Raw genomic sequence first — 19798 nt, 5'->3', positions numbered from 1 at the left:
ACCAACCCACAAATACATTAGTGCAGGGGCTCTGGAGGAAATCACTGGAAACAAAGGGAAGGCACGTGGGTCTCCGTCCAGTGTACCTGTAATCCTGGAGAGGGAGGTCCCGATTCCTCCAATGGCAGCAATACTAGCTTTGCTTTTCTAGAAACACTACTTGCAAGTGTGACCACTGTCACCGGCGAGAGCTGGTGCCCGGTCCAGGCAGACTTAAAAGACAGGAATGTGATAGTGGCGGTCATTCTCGGTCAGCAGGGAGACCTCCGGCCACTCCCTGAGCGACTTCTCTGGGTAGCCGACTTCAAAGTCTCTGGAGTTAAACCTGAACAGTCTGAACACTTTTATCTTTACTTCCAGGGAGTATCCAAGTACACACATATCAATCTGGGGAAGAGACGAAAGAGAGGTCACCGATACACATTTCCAAGTTCCCGCCTCTCGCCAGCGGAGGGCGCGTATTCTTCTGCAGCTCATGAGATGAGGGTGTACTTGCTGACCCACTCATGAACCAGGAAGTGGGCACAGAGCTGGGAACGAACGTCTGCTGCGCGGAGGGCAGGGGACAAGCGGAGAAACGTCTCTGGGGAGTAGCGTGAAGAAATCACAGGGAAAGCTGCCTGGAAAAAAAAACTAATAAAGGAATGCTGACAGTAAAAGAAGTTACACTGTTTTTCCAACGGTTTTTTTTTTTTAATCGTTTTAAATCGATTTTTATTAAAGTGTCAGATGATTTTGAGCACCTCCTAGGAAAGGAAAGCAAAGCAAAGCAAAACGAAAGCCCTTTTCTATGGGGAAAGAAAAGCATTGTCTGGACTTCTTTTAAAATGTCAATAACTTCTATTTGTCTGCACTAAGTAGCCAAATGCTCTCCCAGATGTTGCCTCAGTTTGCAGCTGGGCTTCCTCCCGGGCAGCCTCTGCTGTGGGAAAGCCTGTTACTGCCTGAGAGGCAGCGAGAAGGTCAGGAACGCTGCCAGGACCGCCACTCGCCAGCCCCAGGGCTGCAAGGACGCAGCGGCCAGCACCGGGCAGGAAGCTTTATCGCCCTTCTTTTCCTCATCTGGGGGCAGTCATACCCACCCGCCACCTCTCTGCAGCTGGATTTATCACGGCTGAAAGCAAACTACAGACAAACAAACACCTATGTGCTCAAGTGCTGCCAGCATCGTCCTTCATCATACACACACGATTCTTCTGCCCCATTTACCTGCTCTAGTCCACACGTGTCACCTACAGAATTCAGGTGATTCATCATGAAGCTTAACGGGTCGGAAGAGGTTTCCCGGGTAAACAGGAGTCGAAAAAGACTGGGAATGACCTTTTCGGTCTTCATTTGTTCATAAGCCTCAGTGACTTGATAGAGCATGATGAACTTCAGAGCTTCGTACAGTTTATGTTCCAGGATAGCATCAGAAAAAAGGGTGTTGCACAAACTTCCTCTCTTGTGATCATCTTTAATTCCACTAAATTCAGTCCACTAAAAACACAGATGTAAAGTGAAACTTAAACGGGAAAGGTGAATACATACACGGTTGCATAATTTTTAAAGAAGTACTTTTATAAAACAAACCAGAGATTAATAAAGGGGAGTCGAACTTTAACTTTTCATTTTATATCATTTGACACTGATTTTCTTAACCCTAAGTACTTATTACTTTTACAATAACAAAATATTTCATTTAAACTAGTTTTTCAAAAAACCACCACCTACTAGGTAAAATACTAAACAAGTCAGTTTCCTAAAGCTGCCTCTAAGGGTGTTGGGTTACACAAAGGACATTCCAGTGAACAGCACTAATTAGTATTCTTTCTTTACCACTCACTGTGTGCCAGGGCGCAGTATAAAGCAATCTCCGTGCATTCTCTCATTCAATCCTCACGATAACTAACTGTACAGGGTTGAGACTATTCATATCATCTTAGTTTTACAGATGAGAAAACCATGGCACAGAAATGGTATTTCCCAAGGAGGATTCACGTCAACGATCTAAAATCTGTGTTTACTAAGAGCAGGAAAAAAAATCTTCTTAGTCAAATTAATTATAACATCTGTCCTGTCCCCAAGTTACTAATAAATAGGCACATTTCAGAAGGGCATTTCCCAGTGCCTTGTCTGGACCTTGCACCACATTTTTCTGGGGAAACAACAAAGGTACGTGATTGTTAAGGTTTCCTGGCCAGTCCACAAAAGCCCTCTTAGCCCATAATAGGTCTAATCATCACGTAGAACAACACTGCTCTCGTTCATTACTTGGAAGGAGAAAGAAGAGCAGGAAAGGAAACGGTCAGTTACTAGAAGACTATTTCTGCCCGCACTTCCTACTTGCGGGACATAAAGTGACATGCCTGACATGAGAGAAAAGGGGCTGCGTGTGGGATGCATGCTTTCATTCCTAGTTTTTCCCCCCTAAAGAAAGACTCACCTGTGTTTTCAATAATTCCACACATTTACGTAATTTTCCAAACACATTCGAACCTGTATACTTCTCAGGACCAAAACTGTATTGCTGGATCCAATTACAACCTTGTGAAAAGAGCAGTTTTTCAGGAAGCTTGAAAAGGAAGTAGATGCCAACAGTGATCAGTATCTCAACATGTCTGACACACAATTTGGAATATGTCACAGGAGATAATCTTATTCAGAAATCTTCATTTTAAAAGACTATAACAACAGTTAAGTAAAAACATCATACAGTCTTGTTTTAGATTTGTGGATTAAGTGATTTGGATCATCTTAATTCACAGTTTCACAACTGATGAAAACCTAAATGAAGATTACGTCTACAGAAAAAAATCTTTTTGGATAAAACATTTCCCGAACTTCCTAGGTATACCCCTTTAGAAATTAGTTTTAACCAAGCACCGTTAGAGTAACATAGTAAGTACATCAGGGGAACGTAGATTGTACAAGGATGCACCTTGGGGTTCAAACCTAGCTCTGTCACTCGCCTGCTGAGAGATTACTCACCCAGCACTGTTTATGTAACCTCTTAGCCTCATCCTCCACTGTAATGGAGACAATTGTCAAAAATCAATGACAGTACTATCCATTTTGCAGGACTCTTGTTGGGACTAAATAAGATTATAGAATACGTAAGAATCTGATCCATTGTGGGTATCTGATACATTTTCCCACCCAGCCGAGCTTGTGGAGCCCAGGGCCTCGGCTAAGTTCTCTGTCCTCAGCAACTAGCAGCAGGGCTGGCACACAGCATACACTTAACCGCTAGATGCAATTAAACTACCAATAAAAAAAGCTCTAAACAAAAGATGTTAAGGAAATAGACCATGTGTAGTTAGTTATATATATGCAAATACTTTATATTTCTTTGCTCCTCCATCCTTAAATGTACATCTGTGGTTAGGCATACTACATTCAAATAAAAATTAAGGTTATTCATAAGACTGTGCTGCTTTACACTGTTTGTTAAGAAAATGAAAAAAACAAGGTACTGACTGGGAGAAAATATTTGCAAATGACACAGCCGATGAAGCACTCGTATTCAGAATATATAAAGAATTCTCAAAACTCACTCAATATGAAAAAAAACCAAACAACCCAATAAAGAATGGGCAAAAGATCTGAACAGAGACTTCTCCAAGGAGGTAATGTGGATGGCAAATAAGCACGTGCAAAGATGCTCAATATCATTACCCATTGGGGGAATGCAAACAAAAAGCAGCGACACAAATGCACCCCTATTAGAATGGCCAAAAAACAAAACAATAAACCTGAGAACGTGCAGCAACTGGAACTCATACGTTACTGGTGGCAAAATGGCAGAGCCAGTTTGGAAAAGGGTTGGCAGGTTCTTATAAAGTTAAACATAAACCTATCATGTGACCCAGCTATCTCACTCCTAGGTATTTACCCAAAAGGAATGAAAACTTAACGTTCATACAAAATCCTGTATGGGAATATTTATAACAGCCTTATTCACAATCGTCAACAACTGGAAGCAATCCGGGGACCTCCCTGGTGGCGCAGTGGGTAAGACTCCGCGCTCCCAGTGCAAGGGGCCCGGGTTCGATCCCTGGTCGGGGAACTAGATCCCACATGCGTGCCGCAACTAAGAGTTCACATGCCACAACTAAGGAGCCTGCGAGCTGCAACTAAGGAGCCTGCCTGCCGCAACTAAGACCCAGGGCAACCAAATAAATAAATAAATAAACTGGAAGCAATCCAGATGTCCTTCAACTCATGAATAGATAAACAAAATATGTGATATTCATATCAAGGAACACCATTCAACAATAAAAGGAGTGAACTACAAATCCATGGAACAACGTGGATGAACTGCAAATGCCTTACGCTAAGTGAAAGAGGCAGATTCAAAAGGCTACACACCGAATAATTCCATTTATGTGACACTCTGGAAAAGGCAAAACTAAAGGGACGGAAGACATATCAGTGGTTGCCTGGGGTTGGGGGTGAGAGAAGGATTGACAAAAAGGGATACGAGGGATTCTCTGAGGTGGAGGTTACACACTGTGCTTGTCAACACTCAAATAACCATAGAGTAGAAAAGTGAATTTTAGCAGACCACCTAACTTATAAAGGACAGATGCCCTTCTCAAGAAAAGATGCCGGCATTAGAAACACACAAAATTGAGTGTGACTATCCTTCTGAGATGATTTGTTTGCAAACTGACCTGAGACACAGAGGACTGGGCTAAAGGACCTTCAGTCTCCTGATGCCCTGTGTACAAAGCCACCCACAGAAGACCCCGAGCATCTGTGCTGCAGTCCCCATCAGGGCGACCTTTCCTGAATTTCCGGTGTGAGAAAGTACCTTCGCAATATCTTTTTCTTTCATCCAGGATGGGAAAGAGAGGCCCTGGCTGAAGATTTGGAAGAGCACCGACCTTAGTGCGTCGTAGTTGTCTCTCCTTACTTGTCGAACACATTTAATATGCCGCCGCCAAAACAGCTCCTCATAAGCCTATGAGCACAAGAGGAGAGGCTGTCTTTAATTCCACTGGATGAGAGAATAAAGAAAGCAAATCCACCGTATCTTCAGCAAGGTGTTACTCCCAAATAAAGTGGACAACAGAAACAATACAATTATCAATTATGAATGCGAACACGTGTAATTTTCAAGTGACTTTTGTGTGTATGGAGTCCATGTCATGCTATTTTAGTTGGTAACTTCCTGGAAGCCCAGAGCCGGGAAATGTCATTCTGGGGAGATGATGTCTACAACTTGAACACAGTGAAAAATACTATATATACTTTTAAGCCCATGCTAAAGTGTCATTTAAATGTACTTTTCCTTTTCCTTCTCTCTCTCACTCTCTTTTTTTTTTTTTTTTTTTTGGCTTTAGCTAGTGACAGGGTTGGACAGCACTGCTGGGAATATTTACCAAGATTGGTCTGATGGAAAGTTCTAAAAAGCCTCAAAATGTTTTATGTCAAGGTGCCTGAATCCCTTCAAGGACAGAAGTCTCCACTGACTCTCTTTTTTTTTTTTTTTTTTTGGCTTTAGCTAGTGACAGGGTTGGACAGCACTGCTGGGAATATTTACCAAGATTGGTCTGATGGAAAGTTCTAAAAAGCCTCAAAATGTTTTATGTCAAGGTGCCTGAATCCCTTCAAGGACAGAAGTCTCCACTGCATGTGCAGATGTGTTCATAGGCCTGGCCAGGAGGGAGCTGAAAAGGGTACCATGCTCAAGTGTCCTGAAATTACGGGCCTAATTTACCCAAGTCCTCGAAGGCACTAGCTCTAGGTGAAAGGCCCGAAGGCAATGTCTAGCAGCTGTGTGGCTTTTAATTAGAGCCACAGTTGTTCCTGGTGCCACAGTTGGTAAAGCAGAATGGAATGCATGTGTCCCAATTTTTACACACAAATTCTCCACCCACCACGAGCTGTACAAATAGACACACCTTCCTCATCAGCTTGGCATGGGGTGTCTCTCCTTTCCATTCTCTTGCACAATAACTGAGTAAATCAACTTCTGCCTCCACACTGAGGTTCCCTGAACCAAATCAAAGATACAAGGCAGTGAATTTTCCCTTTCCTTTCCCTTCTTGAACCCTCTCTGTACTTTAAAAATAAGGAAACATATGCATGAAAATATTTACTTTTGAATCTCCTCTGCAGATATCCAATCCACCTAAAAGATAAGGGAACGATAATATCAAAATTCTATTTTAAACAGCAAGGGCATTTTTGAAAATTAAAGACGACATAGCCACATACCTTTTCAGCCGGTGCCCTAAATATAAATGTAGCCTTCTGAAGTAGCAGAGGGTGCCCACCAGAAATGAAACTGCCAACGTCACTGACCCCTTTGCTACTCTCCACGCGGTATCTAAGGCTTGGCTGGTGACAAGTGTCCAGGAGTGAACTTGGTCATTTCCTACAAAAATTTAATAATAATAATACTGTATAGCATGGGGAACTAAATTTAATATACTCAATAAACCATAATGGAAAAGAATATAGAAAGGAATGCATATATGTGTCTGAGTCACTTTGCTGTACAGCAGAAATTAACATTGTAAATCAACTATACTTCAATAAAAAATAAAATAAATATACATCACAATTACACAAGCCTGCTTTGTTTAAGGGGAAAAGAAAGATACGCTGGATAATTTTACCTGTAAAGAGTCTATCATTGATTTATATAAACATTTTTTAAAGCATTTGAAAATTCAATCTAAAAATTAAACACCTAGTTCTCCTATAATCAGTGTCATATATAAAGATATCTTTGTTCTACAGAATTCAAGAGGAATAGGGGGCTTCCCTGGTGGCGCAGTGGTTGAGAGTCCGCCTGCCGATGCAGGGAACGCGGGTTCGTGCCCCGGTCCGGGAAGATCCCACGTGCCGCGGAGCGGCTGGGCCCGTGAGCCATGGCCGCTGAGCCTGCGCGTCCGGAGCCTGTGCTCCGCAACGGGAGAGGCCGCAGCAGTGAGAGGCCCGCGTACAGAAGGAAGAAAAAAAAAAAAAAAAAAAGAGGAATAGGGAACATAAAGAGCATGGGTTTCGGAATCCCTCAGACCTGAATTTAAAACCCGTTTCTCCTACTTATTCAGCTGTCTGCCTGTGGGACACCTCATTTCTCTTACCCTGAATTTTCTTGACTGTAAAATGGGAGTAAAAATACCTCGCTGGAGAAAGATGGAATGAAATCATTTAAGAGCTAGCACAGTGCGCCTTGCACTGTGTAGAATATCTGTAAATCCAAGAATGATCAAGGGAGTCTGCTCAGCACCGAGCCCACAGGAGTCAATCACACCAGGGGGTTCTCCTGCCGTGCGGCCACCACCCACTTTTGCCCACGGCGATACTCTTAGGTCATTATGGGCCATAACACATGCCATCATCTGAACTCACAGAACGAGACTCAGACAGCAGGCACAGAGACGTCGTTTCCAGAAAGTGGGACACTTAGAATAGTCGTGGATGGAGCTAGGTGTGCAGCTTACAGGGTAAACTACAATTCCTGATGTGACAGGAGAGAAAATTCACAGGCCGGGAGAGCCCAAACTACGTACTTGCAATATTTTACTATGTGCAGCAGATTCTTAATTATGTTTGAACATGTAAAATGCTGAAGTACAAATGAGGAAGAGAACTTTTGAATGGTGGCCAAACCTCCTGGGGTTCATTGTGAAACAGTTCCCTCCCTGGCACATTGGTTTAGTAAAATTCCAATGATTAACTGTAGTAAAAGCCTCCTGGATTCGGAATCTACAATTTTAGCATTTTTGATCGTATGGATATTTGATATGCATATCTCAGTAAAGTTGCTATACATTCTCAGTAAAGAAATATATATACTCTCAATAAAGAAAGAATTTACCAGCAAATAAAGAAATAAAGTTACCAGCAAATAAAATTATGCATGTTTATAATTATTTAAAAGTACATTTTAAAATTATTCAATTAAACTATTTATTTTTAGATCGTTGTACATTCATACGCAGCTCTAAGAAATAAGCTTACAAGAGACAGAGAGACATCATGTACCCTTTACCGGAAAAGTACATTTTCAAAAGCAGGTACTTACCTGTTTAGAACAATTGATTAGCTGTTAATTATGTATTTACTTCTACCTAGATATTTAGTACAAAGTTTTTAATGAATTGTTTAAAAATGTAAGCTATAATGCCTTTGCATCTATAATTCAGACTTTTATTAAAAAGTCTACATTCTTCTTCTTAAAGAATGTATAATATTTTAGTATAAAGAGAGAGCATCATATGTTTACATAATCACTGCCTTGTTGACGAGCATTTGGATTGTTTCCCAGTTTTTCACTTTTACAAACATTTTCCTCCAACAGTCCTCGTGGACTCACGGTATCTTTTAGGATAATTTCTAGAAGAGGAAACTCTGGGTCAAAGGGTGTGCACATTTCCAGATGTTACAGATGTTGCCAAAGTGCCCCCTCAAACAGTTGACACTCCACTCCCGCCACATGTACGAGCCTCCATTTCCCTAAACCCCAGGACCGGTTATGATTTCTCAGTGCAGTAACACGTTCATAGTTCTTCCTCTGTGAAGAGCCTTTTAGAGCATCTGCCTGCTTCCCACCGGGTCGTCCTGGTTTTTGTGTGGACTTGGAGGGCTTGCAGTCACTGGGCTGGGGGCTGGCTGCTGCCCCCTCCATGGGGCACTGCTCTCATCTGTCACACACAGACTCCAATCGATGTGCTGCATTCTTAAAAGATACTGCCCGGCCCCTCGGGGCATTTGATTTGAGACCCCTGAAATGGGGGCTTCTCCTGAGCGTGAGGCCTCTCGACAGCTGCCAGGGCCTCCATGGGGAACCACCGCGGATTATGGTCTCCTCACACCTACACACACGTGCGTGCGCATACGCGCGCGCGCGCACACACACACACACGCACACACACACACGCACACACACACACACACGCACTTCCCTAGCCTACTGCCCTCATCCTTGAAATTAAACCCACCTCCAACCCAAGAAAGGGCGATACGATCAACTTCTCAGAAAAAAACATGTGAGGGCTCAACACCCCCTTCCCACGCAAACCAAGAATACGAGCCTAAACTCCTTGTATCCACTCTACCCAGTGCGGCCACAGGTACTGGTCAAGTGACTCAAGCCAAGAAGGGCCAGGGAGCGTATGATGGGGGCTGGTGTGGGTACCAGGGAGCGGCCTGGAGGCGGGACTCAGGAGGTCACAGGGGAGTGGGCTGCAGCTCAGAGAGAACCCCGAGGTGTTCACATAACTTCATATGAAAATATTATCAGCAGTGGGGCTTTGACAGTTTAAAAGAGCTACTGTTTGAGCTTTTGCTATGTGCCAGACCCTGCGGCAAGCGTTTTACAGGAATTGTCTCATTTGCTCCTAGAAACGCAGTGGCGTAAGGAGGCCCTGGTCCTGCAGTCAAGGGGTGGGTGACTCCATGCCCCCAAGTGCCTGTTCCTTAACCCCGGGAGGGAGGGCAGCAGGACAGCCCCGCGCCGGGACGCAGGCGCTAAGGCGCTCCTCTGCTGCCGTTACCCTGGTAACACGGAGGTCCCCTTGGAGCTGCGGGACGCTCCAAGGACATGTTGGGAAAAGTGCCGAGCTCATGGCCGGGCACACGGCAAGTACCCAAAACATGTTCATTATTATTTTATCACCTGAGGACACTGCGAGGGAGAGAAAGATGAAATAAGCCGCAGAGCTAGAATTCAAACGCACGGGGCACTGCGATGCGGAAGCTGGACGCTGTCCCACTTGCCCAACCTGCCCCTGAATGACGGAGCTGAGCGAATCCCGAGCCAGCTCTGCTACAGCAAGTGGAGTCCAGACCCTTTAAAAAGAGAGTTTAAAAAATTTCTCCTGCATGTGTCAATAACTGGGTTACAACTCAAAACAACAGACACGGAGGAGAACACCATAAATGAGGCACCCAGCAAAATACTACCATGATCACAGCTTTGACGATCTCCTGAGTCAAATCTCATTTCCCCCAAAGCAGCCGAGACGGGATAAGATCTTCCATGTCAGAATCTTCCCGGGGTCCCCCTCGGCCAACCGGCCAGGGAGAAGTCAGCACCCGCCCGCCCAACTTCCCCTCCCCTGCCCGGTGCCCTGCCTAACGGGGAGCTGGCCTTGGGGGCCGCCCCCTGGACTAACAGGAAAAGAGAGAAGTTCCACCACCATGGAGCCAGTCTTTCAACATAAACAGAGAGGAGCGAGAACAAGGGCAAGAAGCAAGGGGAGTAGGGGACGAGGGGTGGCTTTGGCAACGAAGAGGCGGAAAACAAGCGTTGCCAGGAATTATGCATTTGATCCTTTTTAATGCTCATCAAGAGATAAAAATGAAATTTCTTTTTAACCCTTTTGGGCTGGACCGCTTGGGTGGTGGCTGAAATGAGGTGATACATGAGGCACCAGGCATTCCTATGGCAGCGGAAAGTGGATGAGCTAGGTCTTACACGTCCCCAGTCACCAGCATTACCACCTGCTGAGCCCTCAACCCACACGATCCGAGGTAACACTTCGGTGGTTGCAACGTCCTTTGGGTAATGCCGCCAGAAGCTCCTGGAGCCGGCAGTGCGGCCATCTGACGCTAAACTCCGATCTGTGATCACTCAGACTACATGTGGCAGATGAGACCATTGACTAGAACTGAAAAAATAAAAAGCCACAGTTTTTTTGTGGTAAAATTCGACTTAGCCTTTTTTTTTCCGTTCTCTAAACTGTACCAAAACTGAAATAATTCAAACACTCAAACAGGAAACCAAAAAGAAAAAAACCTGAAAACAAAACTTAAAAGACCCAGAGGAGCCGGAAAGCGAGGGGTCACCCTGACAGCGCTGGGCCCCAGCCTCAGGCGCGCTCTCAGGGAGAGCCCCGGGGCCTGGCTCCCCTCGCGCGAGCGGTGGTGCCCGGGCTGGAGCCCGGCCCCTGCCCCGTCCGCCTCGACGCGGCCGCCCCCGGGGCTGCAGCAGCACAGGGAGCTCGCCCCGCCCTCGGTTCCTCCGCCCCGGTCCGGTAACACGGCCCTCCGTGTTACCAGGGTAACGGACGTCTCCTGAAGCAGAGGAGGGGACCAGGCGCGGCGGGCTTCGCGGGGCGGAGACAGGCCTGAGCTAAAGGGCGGAAAAGGCGATCTAATTTCGACAGTGGGGACAGCAGGGCCGCGAGACATACCACATGGGAAAATCACCTTGTTGAAAACTTTAAGGTGAAAAATACTAAATTTAATATAATAAACACAACAGATATTCCTATCAGCTTCAATGCCATGTTCTGGCTGATTAGCAGGAGATGGTAGAAGAGAGGCCAAGAGAGATGGCTGGTAGGAAGCGAACAGGGTCCGGGACGGCCGTGCCCCTTCTCTGTGGCAGGAGTGGAGAAGGGATGGGGGTGCCCCAGAGAGGAGTACACACAGGCCACGTGGTACAGTGGACTGGGAGCGGCCGGGAAGCCCCCTCCCCCCTGCCCCTCGCCCTTCGGTTATGCTACTTCTTCCTACCCTGGGCTGGGCGCCAGGCTGGCAGGCAGTGAACTGAAAAGACACATGCTCTGGCCCCAGGGAGCTCCTGGTCTGGTGGCGCGATGCCCTGCTGTCAGGAAAGGCTACTGGTCAGCTTGCCCAGGCCCACAGGTTAGCATGTCCTGCTGTCGGGGTCCGGCCGGGACACAGAATAACACGAGGCCCTCGTGCTGGATGCCCAGGTGTGTCATCTCTCTCCGAGGGGAGCTCTGAGAACCTCAGAGGCTCGAGAATAAAGCAAAATACGGTACATTGGTCCACACATATAAACTAAGCAATATGCAAACAGAGCGATAAACGTACAGAACAAATCCTGTTAGGTCATCAAGGCTTCCGAATAACTTAGAGCAAATGGGAGACTCCTAGAGAAAAGTCAGCACAGTGGAGTGAAAGGCTGCGTTTAAATGGTCCTGGCTCATGCAAAACCATAGGTTAGTTGGGGTTTTTTTGTATCAGCTATGTGGGAAAGAAAACAAATATCCTCTTAATAAATCTTTGAAATGATGAGGTCAAAAGACTTTCTACACTTTTGAATTTCAGGTATGAATCCTGCTCAGTTAAGGAACAATGGTCTCCCACTTAGGAGAGTTCTATAACCAACAACTACAAGATCAGTATCACCGAGGAAGAGAACCACCAACGTGAAAGTTTTAACTCGAAAGTCATGACCGGCGAGACACACAGGGGTAGCCCTGTCGTGCAACCAACTTAACAAGGCTATGCGCGCAATCCCACATCCCATAGGACTGGGCATGCTTCACCCAAGGCTCCTGCCAACCAAGTCATCAAACACAGCAGGAAATGCTCCTTGCCAAACACTGAGGGGACTGTGTGCGTGTTTTTAATAACATCATAGCTCAGAGTATTTTCATGTACTGGGCACAGCGTTAGGTGTGTTAAATTCCACCCATCACTTGAATTTTCTAACCATGTGGCAGAGGTTTAAAACCCACCCAACTACAGAAGCACAAAAGCAGTAGGTGGGATAGGCTCCGGGGACCCCAGAACTCCAGGCCACTGTACGCAGCCAGGCAGACTCCCTGTCCCTGGTCTGGTGGAGACAGCGGGCTGGCAGAACAAGGCTGGCAGAACAGTCTTTATTCTGCCATTTTCTAGCTGCAGGACCTCAGATGAGTCACTGTGTCTCAGCAAAGAGGCAAGAGGTTGGTGTGACCAGATCTGTCACCACAACTTGAATCGTTACTGCTTGGGGTCACGAGGAACGGGTCTGATTCTTCCTCCACACGACAGCCTTTTAGATCTTTGACAGAAACACGGGATGCTTGGGCCGAAGGGGCTGGAATCCCACTGGTTCTCCAAGGCCTGAGTCACACCAGGCCCTCAAGCAGAATGAATCTCTCCCCCGGTTCCCCCTACACACACACACTCACACACACACACACACACACACACACAGACACACACACACACACACGCTGTCCACACTGCAGGTGGGTTCCGGTTCAGTGGATTCATGACTGTGTCCCCCACTGGCTGGAAAGCACTTCTGAGGTGAAAGCTGAAGCTTAATTCACTGTGGACCTGGCCACCTGATGAGCTGTCACACGCACACTTCATCTCTGAAGCCCAGAGAAGGCGAGCAGAAGCCTGAACTTGAACCCACATGTTCTGACTCAAGATCAGTGCCCTTTGAATTAACCACATAACTGCCCTTCCTAATTCTCTTCCAAGAATTCAAAACAATTAACAAGCATGAGCTCAGAAGGCCCCTGTCATTCCCACTGTGCCTTTTTCTCTTCTAGATCAGACACTCCCCCTTCTCTCCACCAGGCCTCACTTGACAAGATTTGGTGGCGAGGGGCGGGGGGGAGTCTCTTCATCAACCCGGTCACTCTTCTCGGGAGCCACCCCACACCCAGAGTGAGACCACAGGTCAGAACACACTGTCCTGAGCGTGACCCAAGCGGGAGAGAATTCAACCACGTGACCGCTTCCTCATGCTCCATCGGGAGTCGGCAAGTTTTCTGTGTAGGGTCAGAGAGTATTTTAGCACTGCCAGCCATCTGGTCTCCGTCCCATCCACTCAGACCGTCCCCGACAGAGGGGAAGCAGCCATCAGACAGTACACAGCAGGCTGGTGTGCCGAGAAGACTTTTATAGGGACGCTGAAATTTGAATTTCATATAAGTTTCACATGTCAGGAAATGCTATTCTTCTTTTGATCTTTTTTCCAACCATTAAAAAATGTAACAACCATTCATAGGTCACAGGCCATATAAAAGCTGAGTGGGACAGATCTGGCCCATGGGCCGTGGTTGGCCAGACTCTGTCTAGACGATACATTCACACTAATGCAGCCGGAGACTGTATTAGTATTCAGCCTGCCATCAACCTAAAGCCGTTTAGACCTGTTGCTGGCGCACATCTCCCCATCTGCTGAAGGGAGGGAGAGAAAAGGTGCTTTCATCCCACTGTCCTCAAACCTCCAGGTGGAAGAACTGTCCTGGAGATCCGGTACTGGCCTCCACCCCTCTACCCTCTCCTCTTCCTCTTTCTTGAGGGAGGGAGACTTACCTGAAGGCAGGGCTCAGCTCAGCCCCCTCCTCTCCACTAGGATCTGCCTGCCTGCCTGCCGAGAGGTGCCCTTGGGGCTGCTGTCTCTCTGGGAGAGAGGCCTGACCTTTGAGGGGAGAGTACAGCTCAGGCACTGCCTGCAAGCCCATGTGGCCATATGACTAAGACACAGGGGTTTTATCACCGAGCCGATATTTTAAACATCCCTGACTTCCGTGTCCACCTTTTAGTTAGTTCAGAACCTGGGAAGGGAAGCAAGGGGTTATCCAGATCGCGTGCGCAAGCTCTGTGCTTTTCAGACCCAGGAGCTGACACACATCCCTGCTAAATTTCACGTTACTGGACTTGGCTCACTGCTCTGACCTGTCATGGCTTCCGTGGTGCTCCGTCCCTCTCTCAACTCTTAGACCTTTAAAAATTAAGCTTGGGGGGCTTCCCTGGTGGCGCAGTGGTTAAGAGTCCGCCTGCCAATGCAGGGGACACGGGTTCGTGCCCCGGTCCGGGAAGATCCCACATGCCGCGGAGCAACTAAGCCCGTGCGCCGCAACTACTGAGCCTGCGCTCTAGAGCCCGTGCTCTGCAACGGGAGAGGCCGCGACAGTGAGAGGCCCGCGCACCGCGATGAAGAGTGGCCCCCGCTCGCCGCAATTGGAGAGAGAGCCCTCACACAGAAATGAAGACCTAACACAGCCCAAAATAAATAAATAAATTTATTAAAAAAAAAAAATTAAGCTTGTCTTCCACATCCCAAAATAGATCATTTATGAACTTGTGACCAAGAGAGAAATAAAGTACACCCTGAGACAAGCCACTTTCGCAGCACGGTGATTTTTCCATTAATCAGAATCATTTGGCCTCTGTCGCTAGTGGTTACTCATCCTTCTAATTGGCTTCCCTGCTCCAACGCCATTTTCCACTCTGAAGCCAATGGTGTGTGTGTTTTGTTGGCTTGTTTTTCTATCTTTTTTTACATTCAATGGATGTGTCATCTGCTATTCAAAAATCTTTCTGGGGCTTCCCTGGTGGCGCAGTGGTTGAGAGTCCCCCTGCCGATGCAGGGGACGCGGGTTCGCGCCCCGGTCCGGGAGGATCCCACGTGCCGCGGAGCGGCTGGGCCCGTGAGCCGTGGCCGCTGAGCCTGCGCGTCCGGAGCCTGTGCTCCGCAACGGGAGAGGCCACAACGGTGAGAGGCCCGCGGACCGCAAAAAAGCGCCCGGAGCCTGTGCCCCGCAAGGGGAGGGGCCACAACAGGGAGAGGCCCGCGTACCGCAAAAAAAAAAAAAAAAAAAAAAAACTTTCTGGCTTTTCTTACTTATAGGAAAGACCCACATCCTGGCAGCCAGTGGAGTCATCTGGAAAGGCCTCTAAACAAGTGAGAGAGTGATGGGGCATCGCCTATTGCACCATCTCAGCCACAGGCCTCGGAGAGCTGGTTTTCCCGTAACCAGGAACCGGACTCACCACGTAACCCCAGCCACTGGTGGAACCAACCGAGAAGTCGGGCTGGGCCCACCACTGATGGGAGCCCAGGGCGGAGGCCTCCCTGTCCTCCTCCCCTAGTCTCTACCCCTCGCGGACTCGTCTACCTTTACGCGGTCCTTCAGATCTGCTCTCCTGAAAAGAAACCAGAGGCTTCAAAACAAACTCGCCAAACATTATAGAGCATATTGTACTCAAAAAGCCTACGGGTCAGCAACATCCTTACCAGCTGGGCACTTAGAAAGACAATCCTCGGACCCCATGGAAGCAGAATCTGTGTCCTACAAGATCCCCAGCGATTCAAGCGGAACCGAAGCCTGGGAGGCGCTGCCGCCGAGAGGGAGCCCTCCTTGCCTTGGCTCTACCTGTGGAGAATCTATTTACTGGCTGGGCGCCGGGCTTGTCTTTAGTTCCCAGGTGATTCCAATGTATCACTGGCGATGAGACACACTGCTCTGGAGTCAGGGCCTCCTCCATCCTCGGCTGTTTCTGTTAGCTCAAATATACTATCACAGGCCAACAGATTTCCAAAATTACCCGTAGGGGAAATCATGCCAGATAAAGAAAAGTCTCACTGGTCATGTAATCCAACTACAAGTAAGTGCTGCCTGTGTTTTGTGTCTCTTTCCCTTTGGCCAAGGTGGGGCTACTTTTACTAGTCAGTTGCTATTTTTCCAAGGCTGGGGGATCTATGCCTACCTAAAAAAGAACTTTGCTGAAATTAATAATAAAGGAACCCAACTGCTAATGTGACCTCCGGGGAGGCTGACCAACTCCTCCCGGCTTGCCTGGGACTCCCCCAGTTTGAGTGCTGACAAGCTCCTCGTCTGAGGGCATCCTTGGTCTCTGGCAAACCAGGACGGGTGCTCACCCTGCCTCCAGGGCCCCCCTGGGTCTGACCCTGACTCTTCCCTGTTCTCTCACCTCCTCCTCTTGCCCCAGGGTGACTGGCGGCCCTCAGTCCCTCCATCAGGTCTCACTCTTGCCTCCCGCCTGCCTCTGCCCATGCCCTTCCCTCACCTGGAATACTCTTCACTTCACTCATTCTCCAGCTCTCAGCGCCAACGTCACTTCCTGGGGCCAAGCTTCTCTGCCCCAATCCCCACCGCACGCTCTCACAGCACACGGTGTCCTTTCCCTTCACAGCGCTCATCACAGTTTATACAACTGTGTTTGTGTTTGATTAGTGTCTGTCTCCCTGTGTAGGTAAATGTCTTAAGGACTGGGACTGTGTCTGTTTTCTCTCTGCTTTCTTGGGCCCTAGAAACATCGTAGATAGTTAATAAATATTTGTTGAATAAATAAAATGAAGCGATGTAGTCAGAATCCAGTCCACATGTCTCCACGACAGAGACTGCCAGCCAACCCCAGTATCTGTTCTCTCTTCTCCCACAGGAGTAGAATCCTGACTTTGGCTGGACACCTAGCTACTCAGAATAAAGGCTACATTCCACCTTCCCTACGTGCTGGGTATAGCCATGTAAGTGAATTCTGGCCAAGAAGTGTTATGTGCAGTTTTCAAAAGGTTCTTTTGAGAGGGGTGTGTACTCCTTGCCCTCCCTCCTCCCTACTAGCTGGAATGTAGGTGTGATAACTGACGTTCAGTAGCCATCTTGGATCAGGAAGTCGCTGTGGGCGTGAATCCCATGCAGGGTGGAAACAAAGTGGAAGGAGCCTGGGCCTCTGACACTATGGAGCCCATTCCAGAGCTGGGGAGCCATGTCCGAGCTTTGCCATAAAAGAAATAAACTTAATTCACTTATTTGGGGTTGTTCTGTTATTCCACCGTGTCTAATCCTGCCTAGCAGCCTCTCTCTTGCTGGTCCTTTCTGACTTCTAACATGCATGTCAGAAATGGTGTGGGAATTCCCTGGCGGTCCAGTGGTTAGGACTCCGCACTCCCACTGCAGGGGGCCTGGGTTCAATCCCTGGTCGGGGAACTAAGATCCCACAAGCGTGCGGCATGGCAAAAAAACAAAAAAGAAAAGAAAAAAGAAAAAAAGAAATGGTGAGCCATCACTCTGTTTTCCCTTCCCTTAAATACACTCATGTAAATATAAAGCAGGAAGTGAGGCTGTGAAGCGGTCACCTAGTGGGATGGCTTCAGAGTAGGGGAATGAGCAGGCCCCAGGGAGTCAGGAACTCAACTCCAGGTCTGGTCCTAGACAGCTGAGCAACCTGGACCTCAGCTTCCTCCCCTATAAACAAACACAAGGAGGCCAGGCCACTCACCGCCATTCTCCTCCAAACGCCTCTTTATGTTAACATGTTTCAGAGTTAGGTTAGTGGAATAGTCACGCTGTGGTACAGGCACAGGATTTTAAGTAGTTGTGAAACAACTGAGGTTCAACTAAACTCAAAACATTACTCAAAACTTGCACTACAGGAAAGATGCCTGAGCTTGTACAGAAGATACATGAGACCTTGACAAATGCCAGCAAATACTCCACCCCTGAGATATGCGTGCTTAGGTCTGCAGGTCTATTACACCAGCTGACCTGAAAGCAGAATTTTGATAAAGAGCCTTTTCCGCAAGGGCTTGCGTGGAACCCCAGTTTCCAAATGACAGCAAGAAATAAAAGAGGAAGGTTGAGGAGCCTGGGGGAGCAGGGAGGGAAAGGAGAATTGTACCTTCACATGTTAGAGGCTCCAAACTTTGAATGAATCAATGAGGTATATGTGGGAGAAGATGCTGGAATATCCAAGCATGAGGAACAGTGCAGTACAAGGTAGGTCTATAAGCAGTGGCCGTACCAGTCCTCTGTCATGACAATCAGCTGAGTACCCCAAACTGAGTTTAACAAATGTTTAAGAAATAAAAGAGAGGGATACACCGTGGATAAAACTGATCTCATAAACTCTCAGTTTGAGTGATTTTTCTCTTTATTTCAGTTTTCAGAGGAAGGAATCGATGCACCCGAGTCTTGCACTGCTTCAGGTGCAAAACTGAGGGACCCAACATTTATATTAATCATTCGGTTGGCTGCGTTTGCATTTCAAGGTGCGAGGCCAGCCCTAGCTACGAACTGAACTCCCAGTTCACTTCTTAAATACCAAGTAAAATGACACAGAGCTGATCGGGTCCGCTGACTTCAGTGCCACCCAGCCCTTCACATCTGGATGGTGACTGTTGTCCTCGCCCACGCCGGCCTGGCTGGCCATCTCTTCCACTTCCCCTGTCCTCTCAGCCATTCTGCTTCTTCCACAGCATTTCGACCTATCCTGGCAGGCGATGTGGAAGACACAGAGCACTCAGTTTTCCTGTCACTTTAGAGATCTCACAGCAAAGCTGAGGCCTTCTTGTCGCAGATCAACAAATACACCCACGATGTGCTTGGTGTCACTCTAAGACCCAGGGAAAGGTTCTCTCTTTACAGGGAAGAAGTTCAGTCCACTTCTCTTCAACTTGGGAGACAAGACGCTCCGGGGAACCCTCTCTGCCCCGGCTTAGGGGAGAGACACACAAGGTTCAAAGCCCACGCCCCTGCCCACCTCTGCTCCTGAGCCACTTGGGAACTGGCCTGTACCCACGAGGTCCTCCAAGCCTGGGGGGGGCAGGAGCTCAGGTCCACTGTAAGGGGCACACGAGAAGGCAGGATACTTTTTTTTTTTTCAGTGAAAAAGACAGCTGTATTTGATATACATTTAACAGGATTTACAGAAAGGGGTAGGGGTGGTCCTGGGCTCCTGGCCGCCCCAGATGTGGGCAGTGCCTCCAGGACAGCCTGTCTGACAGGCCGAGACCGGGACCCCCAGGCCTTCTGGGTCCCTTCTGGCCGCCTGGGCCTCAGCGTCTGATGTCCAGCTTGACCTCTGAGGTGGGCCCACGGCATGGAGCCCCCCCGGAGTGGGGCGCCCCCCCCAGGCCAGGCCAGCTCGGGAAGGCATCCTGTGGCCCTGGAGACCGCCGGCACTCAGACCCCACCCAAGAGGCCACACCCAGGTATCTGCGCGGCTGCTGGCGCTCAGGGAAGCGGGCTGGGATTCTGCTTCTGAGTTGGGAGAGGGCTCCTGAGAAGCTAACTTCCGTTATCGATACGCTATTGCTCTCTCTGCCAGAAGACTAACCCTAACTAACAGTCAATAAAAATCTGTAACACTGGCAAGCAGAGAAAGAGCTAATAAGGTGTTTTAAGTTACTATGTATCCGGGCTTCCCTGGTGGCGCAGTTGTGGAGAGTCCGCCCGCCGATGCAGGGGACAGGGGTTCGTGCCCCGGTCCGGGAAGATCCCCCGTGCCGCGGAGCGGCTGGGCCCGTGAGCCATGGCCGCTGAGCCTGCGCGTCCGGAGCCTGTGCTCCGCA

General features: G+C 48.2%; 1 protein-coding gene and 1 long non-coding RNA gene across 4 annotated transcripts in view; one reads left to right on the top strand and one right to left on the bottom strand.

Moving 5' to 3' along the window:
• The window catches only part of LOC102989342 (uncharacterized), a 52268-nt gene extending 51820 nt beyond the window's left edge, over positions 1 to 448 (top strand). Inside the window, exon 10 of the long non-coding RNA XR_003680873.2 lies at positions 361 to 448. This is a non-coding gene — a long non-coding RNA (uncharacterized lncRNA). The remainder of the gene's footprint in view (positions 1 to 360) is intronic.
• The window catches only part of OTULINL (OTU deubiquitinase with linear linkage specificity like), a 22826-nt gene continuing 3053 nt past the window's right edge, over positions 26 to 19798 (bottom strand). The window contains exons 2-8 of one of the 3 annotated variants that reach the window (XM_024124969.3): positions 6205 to 6364; positions 6087 to 6118; positions 5889 to 5980; positions 4796 to 4945; positions 2426 to 2554; positions 1210 to 1479; positions 26 to 387 (exon numbers count right to left, since the gene is read on the bottom strand). In XM_024124969.3, the coding sequence (XP_023980737.1) occupies positions 214 to 387; positions 1210 to 1479; positions 2426 to 2554; positions 4796 to 4945; positions 5889 to 5980; positions 6087 to 6118; positions 6205 to 6364 (1007 nt within the window). In that variant the 3' untranslated portion in view covers positions 26 to 213. Of the gene's footprint in view, positions 388 to 473; positions 634 to 1209; positions 1480 to 2425; positions 2555 to 4795; positions 4946 to 5888; positions 5981 to 6086; positions 6119 to 6204; positions 6365 to 19798 lie in introns of those variants that run through there. The other 2 variants (XM_024124976.3, XM_028492813.2) reach the window with 2 other exon arrangements.

Source organism: Physeter macrocephalus, chromosome 8, assembly GCF_002837175.3.
Source record: "Physeter macrocephalus isolate SW-GA chromosome 8, ASM283717v5, whole genome shotgun sequence".
Taxonomy (NCBI): domain Eukaryota; kingdom Metazoa; phylum Chordata; class Mammalia; order Artiodactyla; family Physeteridae; genus Physeter; species Physeter macrocephalus.
The sequence above is the reverse complement of the archived record's forward strand: the minus strand, read 5'-3'. Positions and strand labels throughout refer to the sequence as shown.